General features: G+C 40.8%; 1 protein-coding gene across 3 annotated transcripts; it reads right to left on the reverse strand.

The window, feature by feature from the left end:
• Positions 1-137: 137 nt before the first annotated feature.
• On the reverse strand, positions 138-16,245 carry me3 (malic enzyme 3, NADP(+)-dependent, mitochondrial). Of its 3 annotated transcripts, XM_080457124.1 has the most exons (16): positions 16,095-16,245; positions 15,054-15,274; positions 10,841-10,971; positions 10,408-10,557; positions 9,700-9,775; positions 9,452-9,613; positions 9,133-9,236; positions 7,943-8,052; positions 6,488-6,585; positions 5,776-5,889; positions 5,343-5,448; positions 4,057-4,199; positions 3,448-3,621; positions 2,752-2,850; positions 2,393-2,603; positions 138-1,433 (listed from the first exon to the last, which is right to left on the reverse strand). In XM_080457124.1, exons 2-15 carry the CDS (start codon positions 15,267-15,269, stop codon positions 2,442-2,444), a joined length of 1,845 nt encoding a protein of 614 aa, XP_080313250.1. In that variant the 5' UTR covers positions 15,270-15,274; positions 16,095-16,245; the 3' UTR covers positions 138-1,433; positions 2,393-2,441. The 3 variants fall into 3 exon arrangements, with proteins under 3 accessions (XP_080313250.1, XP_080313249.1, XP_080313251.1); XM_080457123.1 differs by having other exon boundaries at positions 138-2,603; XM_080457125.1 differs by having other exon boundaries at positions 138-2,603; positions 15,054-15,302; positions 16,095-16,219.
• Between the last annotated feature and the right edge of the window lie 1,262 nt (positions 16,246-17,507).

Genomic DNA, 17,507 nt, shown 5'->3' on the forward strand with positions numbered 1-17,507 from the left:
AGCTGAGAATATAGCTTGAATAGATGAAACACCTCCCAAAATTAACATGTGCACTCTCAAGCAGCTCTGGTGGTATTCACACACTGTCCAAACGGTGTAATCGGAAGTGATCCAAAAGAGAATAAAACACTGAGTAATTTGAGTAACAATATTTATTTTGAATTACATTCCCTTCTGTAACATTTGATTTCCTCGACCCCACTATGTGTAACTTTCACCCATACAATCAGTGCTTAGCACATCATCATTTTCTCTGGGAGAAAAAAAATATATAGGATTCATCGTGTCTATCAGTAACTTTGGCAGAAACACTGGAAGCAGAACTTTGTACAAAATGAATCTAAAAGAAAACCTAATATATAGGGGAAAAGAAGAAGAAAAAAAACAACAAAAATGACAATCGAGTACTAAGCAAAGCACATTTTCGCCTCATTCTTTAAATAGCTACCCAGTCTTGCAGCATTTTAACAGGGAACCAGAGACAATGTCTAAATTGAAACAGAAATACGACTTTAACAAATGAGCGTTATGGACAGGGAGTCCAATATGCAAGTAATTTTTTTGCCATCGGTGACAGGAGTGTAAAACAAGCCATGACTATAAGAGGTCACAAGCTGCTCTATGTTGTTACAAGCAATAATAAACTAGTTAATTTGTAGGTGCCTCATACAGCCTCAGAGAAAAACAAAGGAAAACTTGTGCAAGAAACAAAGAGGATAAAAGATGTGAGAGACATGATCTTGGGAGTGTTCATTAATGGGTCAGCCATCAACAATGTGAAGAAGACTTAACTCAGTAGAATGTGATACGACATCCTGAGGTCAAACAGGCAAGTTCAAGTGCCTTCAAGATGGACTAGCTGGGTCACTACTGTGGCATACTGTGAGATCAACATGCCTCTGTGCATCATATCCTGCTCCATCTGGTGCTCAAAAATGGTAAAAGAAAGAAAATTCTTTACTTCAACATTGCTGATAACGTATACCACAACAGGTGGGCTCGGATAGATTCAAGATATTTGTCATTGCGAAGCACAATGAAATTGCAATACCCGACAAAAGGAGTGCAGTTCGGGTTTCTGGGGTATACAGGACATGCTTATGACACTAGATATAGTGTTTCATCTATATAAATATTATACGTTTTCAGTCAGTTGAAGAGCACAGAGCACTGATATGAAGAAAGCACAACATTGATATAAAAACATCTCCTATATGAAATATCCTGACAAAAATAAGCAATAGTGCATTACTTTGGTTGACTAACCATTTCGCAATTCATTTATGATTATATGAATTAAACTCCTGTTTGGATCCAAGAAGGGAACAGACACATACCAGCGTTTACAAAAAAACTATATAGTATTCTATATAAAAGGCATGAACGATTGGCAGCTTTTTTTAGGTGGAGACATTACAAGAATTGTATGACTCTATAGGGCATAGCAGTGGCAGCCATTTTCTGGTTCCACTTCAAAATACTCAATGCATTTTTCCCATTGACATTTCCAAAAATATTTATATCAATTCATTTAAGCCTAGAATCAAGCCATCCAGGGTCCTGGTGAATCATGACCATAAAACTTTTTTTCTGTGATTTTTTTTTATTTTATATTTAATTATATGATATAATATATTTAATAAATACCCTTTGTTTTGCCGTTTTCAAAAAAGAAAATCTTTTTTTTTTGTGTTCATTTCTGTTTTTTCCCCATCTTTTGTGTTTTTTGGGCGGTGAAACCGCCCCTATAAGTGAGATTTGGAAAAATGTACATTTTCCTGCGCTGTGATCTGGGCCCAGGAAATTTGTAGAATTATCCTGCGCTGTGATTGGCCAATCACAGTCTATTCAGGACTGTGATTGGCCAGTGTCACATGACACATGTGCATAGCCCTATATAAGAAACCATAACTTGAAAAAAACCAAATATTGGTTTTTTTCAAGTTATGGTTTCGTCCATCATAAAGAGTGTTTCAATAAATGTATTTATCTTTTGTACATGATTGGTTGACTCCATTCAGTATTGTGATTAGCTAGCAAGACACCGCCCACTTCACACAGGGTGTGATTTTTTATTTTTTAATGGGTAAAATTCAGTCCTCAAAGTTGAGTGTCATGGGTAATGACAGTCTTCGCCATCAATGAAATTCTGCTGAAGGATCCAGGAACATGCAAGCCTCGTAGTGGAGGTGCCTAGGGGGCTCCTGTGGATCCGAGAGACTCCTTTCTCTCACATAATCAAACGTTTTATGGTCATGATTCACCAGGACCCTGGATCGCTTGATTCTAGGCATTAATGAATTGATATAAATATTTTTGGAAATGTCAATGGGAAAAATGCATTGAGTATTTTGAAGTGGAACCAGAAAATGGCTGCCACTGCTATGCCCTATTGTGTCATGAAATGCAGCCAAAAATATGTTAAGGAAATATTGGTGCACTCAAACATCCTGGACATTCATGGCTTCCTGGGGCCATGTGTATGTGTCGAGAGTGAAGTCGTCATAATCTGGGCTGTAGATATGAGACAGCACAAATGCCTCCTTGTCCTTGGGCTCAGGATACAGTGAAGCAATGTTGTGTTTGTACGCATAGGAGACGACCTGAGAGAGAGAGAGGGGGGGAAATAAAGAGTGGAAGTGGAGTATGTTTGAGTAGAAACCTAGGCTCACAAGTATTTGCAAAGGAGAAAAGTGACAAACTTTGTTTAATTTAAGGAATGAGGGTGGAAAACATGTAAAGATGTCCTACCTTCACAGCAATCTTAAATGATACCTCTCTTATGGTACTGAGAGGGGGATACAGCCTTCCTTCAGCCAAGTTCTCCTCTGTTACCATGTCAGATATTGCCTGAGAGATAAACAGAAATTAGAATCTCACCAAAAGTGGAAGAGGCATGTGGAGTACAGATGACAGGGATGCTCATGAAAACCAGCCTAGCTAAAACACACAATTGATTTGTGGGTTGTTTTACTTTTTTCCCTTTCTACTATATTTACATCCTGTATAAACCATTAGTCAAAATAAATGTATTATTACCACAGTGAAATTGAACTGACTGACCCCTGAGGGGAACAACTACTGTATTTGCCTGTCTGCTATCAAACAATCTTTAAGTAAGTTAAATATCACTTATTTTCTTTCCCATTGCTTTCCAGGTCGCTTTTTATAAATCAAATACATTTTTCATTTGGAATCCATAACCCTTCATATACACATACTGTGGTGTAATATTATGCTTGCTTTATTTACATGGGAGGACAAAAGGAAAAGAAGCTGAGGTTAGAGACAACATGCAACACATGGTTGGTCTGATGTAACTCATCTCTCATGTTGTGGTTGGTGCCTCACCCATTAACACACTGGTGCATCCCAGTATAACAAGTTATTTATATATGTCACAAACACTTTCTACAGTGACAAACATAAAAACACAAAATAACTCACCTCTGCAGTGGTGAGGAAAACGTCATCTGATATGTGGCGCACACCACAGGCAATAACACCCAAAGCCACCCCAGGGAACACATAGGCATTGTTACCCTGGCCTGGATAGAAGGTACGCCCATCAGCCAGTGTCACCTTGTTAAAGGGGCTCCCACTAGCAAAGATTCCCCGACCCTGAAAATGAGTGGAAGACAGGTTATTGAAGTAGTAGTCAGTGTAGTCGGGTGACGGGTCCCTTGATGTAAAATAATAATCAATGTCTGTGAAGTTGAAGTAACGATTTTACTTTTCATACCGTATTTGCAGTACTACTGTATTTAATAATCTAACATAGCTGTACAGTGATATGCTTCATACCATACTTGTGTCTCCATTCCTCCTAAAGTGACTCATATTGCTCCACTTTCACCCTAATTTAACTTTGTGTACCATTTATTTGCTTTAGTATTATAGATTGATATGTCCTGTTCTTCTAAAGGATTCTTATGGATATTAAATAGTTTCTAGGGTTTTTAGTGCATTGACTCGGGAGTTGAACATTTACATTTTGTTACGCCTGGAATGACAACAAAGGCATTGAATTAAATTGAGTACAAGAGGGTTCCTTACGTTAGTGAGTGTGTAACACTGCTCTGCAGTGCACTCTGCCTTGCTGGTGGGATTACTCAGGGCAAAGATGATTGGCCTCTCGTTGAAGGATGCCATGTCTTTAATGATCTTCTCAGTAAATGCTCCAGCAATGGCAGCCACTCCTTCAATTCAGAGGGACAATGAATTGAGTCACATCTCAAGCAATTTTCCCCAATATCAATAATATGACAATTCATATTCGTTTTCTGATCTCTGGGAATATAAATTGTGGTCATGTAGTGTTTATAAATGCACCCCATAACACAGATAATCTGTGAAATCAACTGCGCTATTCAAAGAGAATATAGGTCAGCTACTGTATGAATAAGCCTATGAAAAATCACCGAAACCCTGATCAAGCACATTAAATCAGGGGACAAACCATAGGTAACATTTGTTCACTCACAACAAATGTCAATGTTATTCAGTCATTCTGTCACAGTTCGACAGCTGGAATGAAAAGCCCCCCCCCCCCCCCCCCACCCCAAGTAACCATGCAAGCTCATCGTGATCCATCATAGATTATATCCATGACTGTGGTTTTGTATTGGGCTTGCAAATTAACGTTACCAATTGAAACTAACAAACTTAGGCAATAGTGCACCAGCTGAAAACAACCAATATATTAAATGAGTTTGTAGATATTTGCAATACTTTCTAATGGTCAAATTTCACCAGTCAGCCATCATTACCAAAAGCTGTTTTTTGGGGGGCTTTTAAAAACACAACAGTTTTGTTTGATACTTTTTAGTACTCTTTAATAGTGCTACATGAGAAACCCCCAATAAGAGTCAACAAAGCTTAGCCAGGTGAGGTGTGATGGCCAAAGGGAGACGTTCACAGAGGGCTTTCTGTCAGAAAGCCTCATTTGATTGATCGAGCCCCGGGCCAATCAAATGGGCAATCAGGTTAAGTTAGACCCAAGTATTTTCTGTCATATCTGTCAGCCATCTCAACTTAACCATGCTAAGACCCAAGTATTTTCTGTCATATCTGTCAGCCATCTCAACTTAACCATGCTAACAGTGCTTAACCATAACCAAAATTAAATAGCTAACCTTAATTATTACCTAAACTTAATAAAAGATATGTTCCCAAACGAGAATCAAACCAGGAATCTTTAACTGACTCAACCACTACACAGAAGACCAAACAAACTGTTAGCGTCTATGTCATATCTAAACTGAAGCAGCTGTAAGGTATAGGTTTCTAAAAGAAAGCAGAGTTAACTTCTACTAAGTGGAGTGACGTGCAGTGAAGCTCACCTATGATAGCCGTGGGTTTGATGGTATTCACCACCTCGTCTAGTGTCTTCAGGTGAGCGTGCTCGTGAGCAAACTCCTCCTTCTCATTGTTGAGATTGCCTCTTCCCTATATTGGGTAAAAAGGTTTTATTCAATGAAAGAAGTCAATGCACTCTAGGAATTTTAGTGAAGTGCTGCTGATCACCGAGAAGAATTATAAAAAGGAAGAAATAAATGTGTACATACAGTATGATGCACCATATGCATTTATTTTTATTCAAATGTAATAAGAGCAATGCATGTGGAGCTGGAGTATGTTGCATATTTTACCGATGCATGCATTACATTTTTCATGCAGAATTCATTGGTGACCTAACTTAACCTAACTGGGATTGTATAAGAGAAGAGTGACAGAGAAATGTGTGAGTGAGTGAGTCAAAAACAGCAATACTACCTTTACAATGAGACCTTTGGAGTCAACCAACCAGATCTTCTTGACGGCTTCTTCTTTAGACACACCTTCTTTTGCCATCGCCATAGTGAGCAAATGGGCAATACCCAAAGCAGCCTGCGAGAGAAGGAGCACAAATCAACACCTTGCACATAAAGCCATACTACTATATTTACATCCAGGAAGACCAGAGGCTCATTCATGTGTCTCTAATGGGAATTGGGGATCCTTTAATAAACAAACTTCAGTCCTTTCCCATAACTAGCTTCTGTCTTCACCGTTTAGATCAGTGGTTCCCAACCCATTTTTTTGGGGTCGCAAGTAAAAAGCCCATCCCCTTTTCCTTAAAAAAAAGAATAATTTAAAAAATAGATCTCGAGCTGAAAGGTTTGGGAACCACTGGTTTAGACGAAGCCTCGGTCTCAGGGGTGGAATTAAAGACAGGTCCTGCGGTTATTTTTATTCATCATGATGGATTTATCTCATGGAGATCTTTTTGTTTTTGTCGCATTCCTGAGCCAATAATTTGATGGCCAGTGGAGTCTCCGGTAGGACTCTCCTCCTGACCAGCCACCTGGTCATTGAATTATTGGCTCAGGAATACGACAAAAACAAAATCTTCATGAATTCAAGGCTTCATGGGGTGTGTAATTGATAGAAAATAAGTATTTTTTTGGGTGAACTACTCCATTAAATGATCACAGGCAAATTTTACCTCTCCTGCTCCCTGGAACACAAACGTGTGGTCTGAGAGCTTGTTCTTGGTGATTTTCAATGCAGCCAAGACCCCGGCAACTGCTACTGAGGCTGTGCCTATGACAGAAGAATGACAATAAAATGTGCCGCTTAGCCATTGAAGAGAGTATTTGAAAGATTGTGGATCTGTAATACAGATCATGTGAGCAACTCAAAGAGATTAAAAACAAAATACATTATGTAGAAAGGATTTCAAATTATATTATTAGGTACTATGTAATACTATTTAACCAACATAATAATCATTAAAATGTCACAGTGCTGATCTTGGCAGTGCACCCAATACCCAATCTGGGAACCCATCGCCAAATAAAAAGGAAAAACTGTGTTTTTTACTCTTTCACAGGCTCTAGGGGGAGCTAAATGGAGCACCCGTGCGCAAGGAAACCGGGGTTTTTGGTCTGCCCTCAGTGCTCCACTTCCGGTGGTGCGCTTATGTTTTCATTCCCACTAACAATATTTCTACACGGAACACTCCCAGAGAACATGGATTGTTTTGGTTATAGGTCCACTTGTTTCTATGATGAAAGAGCAAGTTAAAATGTGAATATCTTTCCGTGGTTTTGTCTGCTCCGAGGACGCTATTGTTAAATGAGTTTCGGTTTGTTTTCAGTGGGAAGCGAGAGCAGACAGTAAATCCCGCCCACTACATTTGATTGGGTAAAGCGCGGCCTGCTTCCTGATCTGAAGGCACGCCCACTTGTAGGCCAGTGCGTACACATTATGACGAACCCCCCCCCCCCCCCCCCCCCCCCCCCGACAGATTCAAGCGGAGAGCAGAATCTGTTCTTGAGAGATTACCCAATACCAGACACTGTTAAAGCTGCAGTGCAACCCACAACTTTTGTGTTCTGCCTGGGATTCAAGCCCGGTCTTCCACATGAGACCACATTTCTACCAGCATTTCCGCTTGCCCAGGGGAGATGGTGTGCTCATCATGACCCTTTAGCCTAATAGGGTCCCATGTCATGGTTTGGTTGCCTTTGCTTTTTATGCCATGTTTTTAAACCCTGTAGCACTTTGATATTTGCAAAAATGTAAAGTGCGTTATAAATAAAATGTATTATTATTATTATCATGAGTTTCAGGCAGTAGTGCTTGTCAACCATTAGGTGTCCTACCCGGCCGACACTAAGGGTTTACATTTCTCAATGGAATAGTAGGGTGACCACCTCTATCCACTGCAGATGTGCTATTTATATTCGTTTTAAATGAAATCATTTCTGGATTGCAGCAGCTGAACTCTGAGCCAATAACAATCAGGCATTACTCTGCCCTAACCCAAATACCACTGCTCATTTTGAAACTTGATCCAATAGCTGGATGTAGTCCAGCAACTTCAAAATACATGAAGGTCAGGACAGTACAGTGATGTGGCTGTAGGCTTCAGGAAAGACAAAACACTGAGCATTACCTTGGATGTCATCATTGAAGGTGCAGTAACGGTTGCGATATTTGCTGAGAATTCGAAAAGCATTGATGTTGGCAAAGTCCTCAAATTGAATCAGGCAGTTCATCCCATACCTGTGAAGTGATGATGCAATTAAACATCAATTGACATAGACATACTGTACATACACACAAAACATAAATGCATTTAACTTTTCCGTTGGCCCCACACACACACTCGGGGTCGTGGGGTCTCCCATCCCTCGAGTGTGACATACACAGTAAAATACTTCCATCTTCTGCCTGACGCAAAGTGGTGCAAAACCGCATCGCGCCGAGTGCAAGGCACATTTTGATACCGTTCCCCTGATGCACATGCCTTGCGTCAGTGTCGTCTAGATACCAAATGATCTTGCGCCGATTTTGCCCATGGTCGTGTGTTTATCTTAAAATGATGTGTGGTCTGGCGTGATCAGGGCGCGATCCCCACAGACATTGCACTTATAAGTTAACCAGCTTGGAGCTGGTCTTATGTGATTTTGTTATTTAGGCAGCGGAGTGCATTGTTTGGATTGGTGGGTTCACAATGCGCACACATTGATTGCAATCAAAATCCATTCGATCTGAACACTCACGTTCAGCAATTGTGGTGGCATTTCAAGCACTTGATTCTTCATTAATCCTATGAAATTAAAGTTGCTGTGCGTGTTAAACGAGTGATGATGGAAAGAAGCCTATGCCTCATTTACAGTAGTTGCGTGTCGTGCGCACTGAAAATATCTGATCTACAACGTGTCGCACAATGTGAGCTTGTAGATCAGATAAGATCTTCAGTGCAGCTCTAGCAGCAGGCAGGCAACCAATGAAGCAGAGAATGTCTCCCCACTCTGTACGCACTACGTACTTTGGAGAGCTCTGTGGCGAAAGAGAGGGAGAAACATCTTCATGCAGCTGATAAATATCCTCAAATAGCCTATACCTCTCATAATGTAAGAATGTTTTGAATCTTTAGCGTCATTGTGCCATTCTACATCTTTCGCTGTAGTTATTTGTCCACATCGATCGGAACACATGGAATTGGCATGCTTTAATATGACCTAATAATATAACTGAGAATGAGCATGTGAATAAAAAGTTAAGATAGGGCCCTTAAGTGTCAATTGAACTCAGAAGAGTGTACAAATGGAACCCAATGGACCCAAGGATAGTACTCACTTGTCCGTCACTGCCTGCATGAACTCGTCAATAAGATCATCATACTCCTTTCCTCTAACTCTTTTGCTCTTAAGGCCAATGTACAAGGGATCATCAAGGAGTTCCTGATCAGAAAAACAAATGCGGATGTTTGCTTTTGTTTATTATAAATGATTACACATGATTTGCATGATACCACAAACAAATCTGTGCTTTGCAATCACTGCTTATATATACACATTGGTTCAAATCTATCATAGCCAAGGTCATGTTAGTAGTAATAATAATTCTATTCTGATATTGAGGCCCCAAACAGAAAGGTCTCACAGTTCTGAAGCACCTGGTTGTTAGTTCCCACATCCAGCAGCACAGGTAGACATTGCTGGGGAGCTACACCTCCGCAGGCTGTGTAGAGGGCTAGTTTTCCCACAGGAATGCCCATGCCGTAACTTCCCAGGTCACCCAGACCCAAGATACGTTCCCCATCGGTCACCACCACCGCCTGGGTGGAGACATTAACCACAGTTAACAAAACGCTAAACAAGCTCCGACGTACAAATCTAAATCTGAGAGGACAGAGTACAGTACCTTAATGTTTTCCTCAGGCCAGGAGTTGAGCACAGTGGCAATGTGGCCTTTGTCATGGATGGTAATGAAGAGCCCTCTGTAAAGCAGTCAGGTTCATAAATCAGTTTATTTTCCAGTAATGACATGCTTACTATACATTATCCTGCTTATTAAATGGTTACTTATGAAAAAAAAAACATGTTTACAGAGGCAGAATACTGGTCTGTTTTTGAGAGCTGCGTTCTGCTATCAGGAACTAACAGACTGCAGAGTGCACTGACTGACCAATTAGATATTCAACAAAGCCTTGTAATAATACAAACCGTAGCAATGGTCTGTAAAGGAACATTTCCACACACCCCTAAATTTTTAACCCCCTTTATAACGTTTCATATCTTAAAAGCACAATTTCATAACTCTTGTAAAAAAAAAAAAAAGTGATACAGAACAGTACAATTTATAGGTAACGTATAGTACAGTATGCACATTTCCATTCATAGCAACGCTGTGTGGAAGAGGAAGCGATCGATCCACGGGATGTCTCTGTGACACATTTGTTCCATATGAAGTTAGTTGTATTGATTATGGTAGCCATAGCAATAAGCGTCATGAGGTGCCCCAGCAATGTAAGGTGCTGACCTTACATGACCCATCTATTCTTTAGATGACCGTTATTGATTCCACAAGGGAAATCCGGTCGCCGTCATATGCATGATGCGTTTGTCTCACCGTGGTCTCCTGAACGCAAGGCCGTACTGTTGGCAGGCCAGCCCAACAGTGGGGGTGTACACAATGGGCATGAACTTCTCTACATCAGATGTCAGCAGACGGTAAAACAACTTCTCATTTCTGTCCTGCAGAGTCATCAGCAAGATGTACCTGTGTGTGAGGGGGGGATGGGGGGGTCATCGCTGCAACTGAAATGTGCATGTAGTAAATAGTGGATTTTCTAGTCCTACAGATGGCCAGTCATAACCCTTGGCATTACTTCATATTTTACAATGTATAGTGTAAATAATAGAGCATTCATTTAACTCTGAGAATGTACACATGTAACCAAATGGACCCATAAGGGTGCATTTGATACGAATTGGTTAACGGATAAATTAATACTGAAGATTTTACTGTGTAGTGTACTGTATGAGTATAAGCATGTGCTCACTTGTCCAGGGGTTCACGGGTTTCATAACTCTTCATGATACGCAGCACTTGGACATCCTGGGACAGGATGCAGGGTGGCAGCAGGCCATGGATGCCCAGTTGCTGGCGCTCCGCTAGGGTGAATGCCATTCCCTACAAGGCGGAGGAGTGACCATTAAGCAATATCTTTCCTGGAAAAGTATTCACTCCAGCAAGCTTAAAGAGATATTTCACTTTCAAAAAAACTTTTGGTCATTTTATCGTCTACTCAGGCCTTTGTTAGCCCCCCAGAACGTTTTGTCTGGGGGGCTGGGTGAGTCCCCAGAACCAAGGAGGGGTGTTTTTGATGAATCTAACATGTTAAAAATGGAGTTTGAAGTTATAATGGGTTTGTATAGGAAGGGGGCGTGTCTGATAAAATGAATATCAAATATCTAAATACTGAATCAAGCAACTTAAAAACTGATTGGGGGGCTCACAAAAGCCTGTGTAGACGATAAAATTACCCAAAGTTTTTTTGAAAGTGAAATATCCCTTTAAGCCAAAACGAATAGGAAACCAAAGTTCCACCACAATGAATCACTGGTTCCATCAATAGAGCTAGAGGGCGGGGCTAAATCTGACTCATACATCCCAAATACAGGAAAACGCCTTTTTATCCCTTTGGCTGCTCAGTATTCATTTAAAATGTTGATGAATAACGTTTACATTGATGTGTAATACGGATTAACACACATCATATTTCAACAATGTTTATTCAGAATCTAAGTTATAGATTTATATAGGCAGTAAAGTACTAATAATGTTATATAATGAAAAAACATATCATTGACAATTTGAAATTGATCATTTTGAGTCACAATCACTAGTAAACAATACTGGGCCAGGTCACTGAAAACCGTCCTGGCAAACTTTCTGACCCCGCCTCTGCCTCCTGGTTGCGATTAGTGCCGTTACACACATGCAAGGCTGGCAGTCTTTCCACTGGGTTATGGGGGTAGTGCAAGACTTAATCTATTTATTCTATCCAATCGCATGGGAGCCTGGCTTCCCTCCCCTGCCAACACTCCACTTTCATGTCTTCCTACTGTACATTCTCTCATTGCTACTTCATTCTTGTACGCCTGCAAAAGCCCAAGAGCTTTGTAGGAAATAAAACGACCAAATAGGGTTGTCTATTGTAAAGTACATTCATGCCTCTTCTGAATCAGATGTTTTCTCGTGTAGGTTTTGCGATGCGGTATACACTATTAGTCTATCAGACTGTCAATACTCTGCCTGGCTCCATTTTCACATGGCACATGCTCATTTAAAACTACTCATATTTATGACAGAGTAGTAGGTGATGAAAAGGTCTGCTAAAACTAATGCTGTAGACAAAGCAGTGTGTCAAGAGCAAACTGAAAATAGCACCGTGCAACATAAACACACTAACATAGTCTACGAGGGAGAGAGAAGACAGGGTCACAGATTAAAGGTATCATGACATTCATTTTCACTTTTTTAATTTTCAATGTTTTATTTGGGGTTTTATGACCTCAATTACACCCAAAAAAACTGAACTTAGAACATTCAGTGGATTTTCTGTGGTCTGGGGTTTTCTGAATAATTAGGCTGAAAAGTAATCTGAGCTTGTCCCTTCGACAGTGAGGTCACAGTCGATTAATCCCGCCCACTCTCCTCCTCGCCCCTCCCCTCCCCTATCCTTTCCTTTGGGGGGGGGCGGAGCAGAGGCGATGATTGACAGGCAAAATCCCTCACCAGCGACACCCGCAGGCAAAGATTTATTTTTTCATTGCAGTTGAAAAGGCTTTAGAAATGTGAGAGAAAAACACCTGCCATGGATCACTGGAATGGAATTTTCACTTCAAACTTTTTGTACACTTTTGAAGGACCAGGACAAAGACTTTGAATGTGGTGTAAAAGTGAATGTCATTAAAGCTTTAACAGTTACCTTGTTAACCAGTTAACTTGACAGAGTAAGCAGTTAAATAGATACTAAAGTAAACCCATTAAGGGAGCCTGCCTGATCATCTCTACGGTAATTAACCTATCCTACCTGATGTATCCAAGCACAGCAGTGAGAGAGAGAGAGAAACTGAGTGTGTGAGGAAAGAACTTCTGTATATTCACTTAAAAGTGTTATTGCTATGGGTGGCACAATGCCTCTGATGTGTGTGTGTGTCATCGGAAAGTAAAAATGGTATTGGAATGTTCCCATATGGAACATCTCTAAAACAAACCCAATTACAGATTTCTCTGCAAGTTAACATATTATTGTACAGCCCAATATGCTTATGCCATACAATATAGTATTATAAAAATAATGTCCCACGGGGTAAATTGCATTACCTTTGTGGACAATATGATCATAGGCCAATTTCCTTTAATCGAGTTATGTCATCACTGATTTCAAAGCACACCTGACTATCATTTAACACAGCACATACTGTAAGTGCTTGCTTGCTTCTGTCCACTGGTTGAGAACAACGTCAGTGTTCATAACTAAAGCCTAATTTCACCTTTGCATCACTTGAATCATTTTTTGCAAGCTGCATGGTCCTATGACAATTCTACAAAGTAGAAATTAGCCTTACGACAGTAAAAGATGTACTGAAACTCTTATAAATCAAATCTTACTTGCTTTAAAATAAAATCCCCACCTAAGGGAATTCATCAGTGAACTGAATTCCTGGACCAGTTCCCAGCATATTGCTGACAAAGCAAAGGGACTGGAAGGAAGTGCTATCTCACGCTGTCCTAAAACTGTAACTCAAGTCACCCAAAAAAGCAGAGAATCCACTGTTATTACATATCTCTGTGCACTTTTTCAATTTAATTGAATTACATTAGAAAAAAATCAGTTTATACGGTTATAGCAGTAGTCACTACTGCTATAAGACCACAGAACTCTCAAACGGGATCAAAAGTCAAGGTATGAAAGTGAGATTTAGGAGTCTCGACGGTGGGGGCCAGTTTGATAGGGTAGGGTAGCTCATTCCATAATTTGGAGGCTACTAATGAAAAGGCTCGGTCACCTCTGGTCTTTAAACGTGTCTTTGGGACGATAAGTTTCAACAGCTCAGCAGACCGAAATGACCTTGAAGGAGTATAGACGTGTAGAAGATCAGAGAGAGACTGAGGCGCCAAACCATTCAGTGATTTAAAAACAAAAAATAAAATCAACTCTGAGGCGAACAGGGAGCCAGTGAAGAGTAGCCAGAATCGGTGTAATATGGTCATGCTTGCGGGTTCCAGTTAAGAGACGTATCGCAGCATTTTGGACCCACTGTAAACGTGCAATGGAGGCCTGGTTCAAGCCCGCATAAAGTACGCACTTTACAGTAGTCCAAAAGTGTGGAAATAAACAGCCTCAGATGATAAAAGCTGGATCTGACCACAGCATTATCCGTTTGTCAAGTTTAAGCGCATTGTCCAAGTTGAAGCCAAGATTGGAGTCCGTGGGTTTAAGGTAAGGTTGCAGGAAATCTAGTGGGTACATCATTGGATCCACTAGGCCCAAACACTACGAACTCAAGTTTGATTCTCGAACCAAATCTCCAAATTTGACAGAAAAGCATCTCTCAGATAGATAGGACGTGGACCAATCTAAAGCAGTGTCCGTCCCTGACACCAACACAATGCTCTTCTAAGCGATAAATGAGAATTTTGTGGTCGAGTGTATCAAAGGCAGCAGTTAAATCTAGAAACAGAATTGCAGTCATCAGAATCAGTGGTCTGATTTCAACAATGCTGACTCAGAAAATGTGAAAAGTTTTAAATCCCGATTGAAAAATGTCAAAAGATGCTGTGTATATGTACAAAAGACTGTAATTGTGATAGTGCAGCTTTCTCAAGGATTTTCTAAATGAACTGAAGCTTTGAAATAGGTCTGTAGTTTGCTAAGACAGAGGTATCCAGTAATCAATGAGCCACAACTTCTTTTTTGAGATATACTGGTACAATACCTGAGGCAAGACTGCTATTTATGATGTTGTGGACACTAGGCCCAATATTCTACCAGACCTCTTTAAAGAAGTAAGTGGGGATAGCATTTGTGGACATGATGAGGTTTTGAGTTGAATGACACAGGGCTGAAGTGATTACATGCAGTTGTGCATGTTTGTGCCAGGATGATTCTAGATGGAGTGCAGCTGTTTAGTGCTGATGGATGGAAATCACTGATCAGTTTATGCATCGATCAGAAATTGCTTTTCACAATCCATGAAACCAACCTTGTTTAAGTGAGGGTTTCTGGTGATATCATAGCCACGTCTCTTGGTGCTGACGCTGCCCTTATGGCTGGTTCCCGAGTGACAAACTCGCAGTGCCTGGAAGCAGGCCTTATCCTGGGCAGGAAGGCCAGGAGGAGAGCCTGCCAAGACTCCCATGGCACCTGTCGACGTGCGCCTGCATAGTGACAATACCGCTTTTCCGGGAAGGGTGTTCATTCTGCCTGCAAAAGAAAAAAGAAACACATGGGGCTACAACAGCAGCAGCACATGCGTTCAACTGTAATGCCAGTCCCCTCGTACACGTCACCAAATGGCATAAGACTTTAAAATGCAGTGCATACCACACGTGCAATTCCAGATCAACCAGTTCTCAACCTGTGCACATGATTGAGGGGGTGACCCCAGGTGACAGTGAAGTGACAATTTAAGGACTTTTAAGACCTTTAATACATCAAATAAAAAAATGTAGATAGAAAAAGAAAAGAAAAAATGACCATTACTGCATCATAAGACGTAATCAACAAACTATACTATAAGAACTGGTTTAACATTGGCCAAATTGTCAAATTATATAAGAGGCAAACATTTTGAAAATAGCTGATCTTTTGTGAGCTTGTAGATCTGCTATTTTCACAATATTTATCTGTGGAACCGAGTCATTCTCCCACAATTCCAAGTGCTTGCCAAGGTTGAGAACTAGTCTAGTAATAAGTCGTAAACAACTCCCTTTACATTTTTGACAGGCCTCATATAGCCCCGGATGAGTCACTTGGCAGCGATAAACAACAGGTGCTATATTAATCAAACACGTTATTTGCGGGCGAAAGACGTAAAATAACATGGAACGATTCGTGAGGAATTTAAATCTCCCAAGTAGTGTGACATGTACATTTGTACTACTTTGAACTGCAATGCTGTAGCAACCGACCGAAGTAACGTTAACGTTAGCTGTAGCTGTTATTATGATGAACTGCTCTTCTTCATACAGGCTGCAGCCATCTGCGCAGCTGCAAGCTAGCAACTAGCTAACGTTAATAATACCTGAACACAATCTGAAGCTGCCCTTTATGGCGTCTTCTTGTCTCCAATCTTCATAGGGTGCACGTCTCTGCCGTTATCAGTGGACGACGACGTTGGTATAATAAACTAAACTGGAGCTGCTTCTTTGACTTTGACGCTTTCACTTCACCCAGTCAGCAGCATCTGGAAGGACCTCCCCGTCTGTCTGCACCCACCAATAGGATACATTAAAACTGGAGCGGGTGTACCAGCATTTGAGAGATGCTTTGTTTGACCTGGTTCGACCCCCACCCCCCACCCCACCAGCTCCTCTTTTCGGTCGGATGAACAGATCAGATGCTACCCAACCCTCGAGTCAAGTCTCAAGTTCTTTTCTTTTTGACCAAGTCTGCTCAACTGAATGTTATGGGTTCTCCCTCAGAACAAATGGCTAATAATGGCTAAGCCTTTATTTACACATACATAACCTAAAGGTTTGATAACTATATCACAGATGTAATAGAAAGTGAAACTGTATGTGAAACAAACACACATACTAAAGAAAAACGGGTACCTTAAAATAAGCTTCAACTTCAGAACATTAATAAGACGACCCCGCCGATTTGCATTGATTTGCGGCTCCCTCTTCTGGCGAATTATGATATCGGTTGTTTATCTCTAGCAAACACAAGACTAAAATTTCTGCTCCTCCTGCAGTAGTAAGAAGGTAAAGACAAAATAGCACAGTATGCACATTAATAGCACACTTGGTGATTGAAGCTGCTGTGTGCACTACTTCTTGACAGAGTTGTCAATGACAATTTGTCATTGTCTCATATTGTCTCATCATATCATTAAAGGCTACACTTATTTGTATAAGAATCTATTCTCTCACACACACACACACACACACACACACACACACACACACACACACACACACACACACACACACACACACACACACACACACACACACACACACACACACACACATTTATTATAGCATATTCAGTCTATGGAAGTGGAACACCTGAGACTCAGACTGCAGCATACGTCAATTTATGTTTTTCATAAAAACAATATGCAACCTAGATAATCCTGGACGGTCTATATGTGGCACTCTGTGAAAGAAGGTGAAAAAGCAGGGTTAATTGTCTCCGCCGCCAGGCCGAAGGTATGTTTTGCACCCTGTCCGTCTGTCCGTCCGTCCGACAATTTTGCCATTGTCTTTCCTTGTGTCTCTGAGTGTACAGTTGACTCCGGTGAGGCCTTTTTTCACATCTGAAGTTTGCAAAGTGCTTCTTAATCTTTGCTGTGCTCATACCTTCTTTTCTGTACAGTCAATGCTCATACACTCAACCCCACCCCCCTGTTCCTGTTATCTCTGAACTGTGAATGTTTGTGTGCAGTCTTAATGCAAAGTGTCAGGTGCCTGTGTGGTATATGTTTAGA

This window comes from Gymnoscopelus braueri (genome assembly GCF_963280865.1).
Source record: "Gymnoscopelus braueri genome assembly, chromosome: 18".
NCBI classification, from domain to species: domain Eukaryota; kingdom Metazoa; phylum Chordata; class Actinopteri; order Myctophiformes; family Myctophidae; genus Gymnoscopelus; species Gymnoscopelus braueri.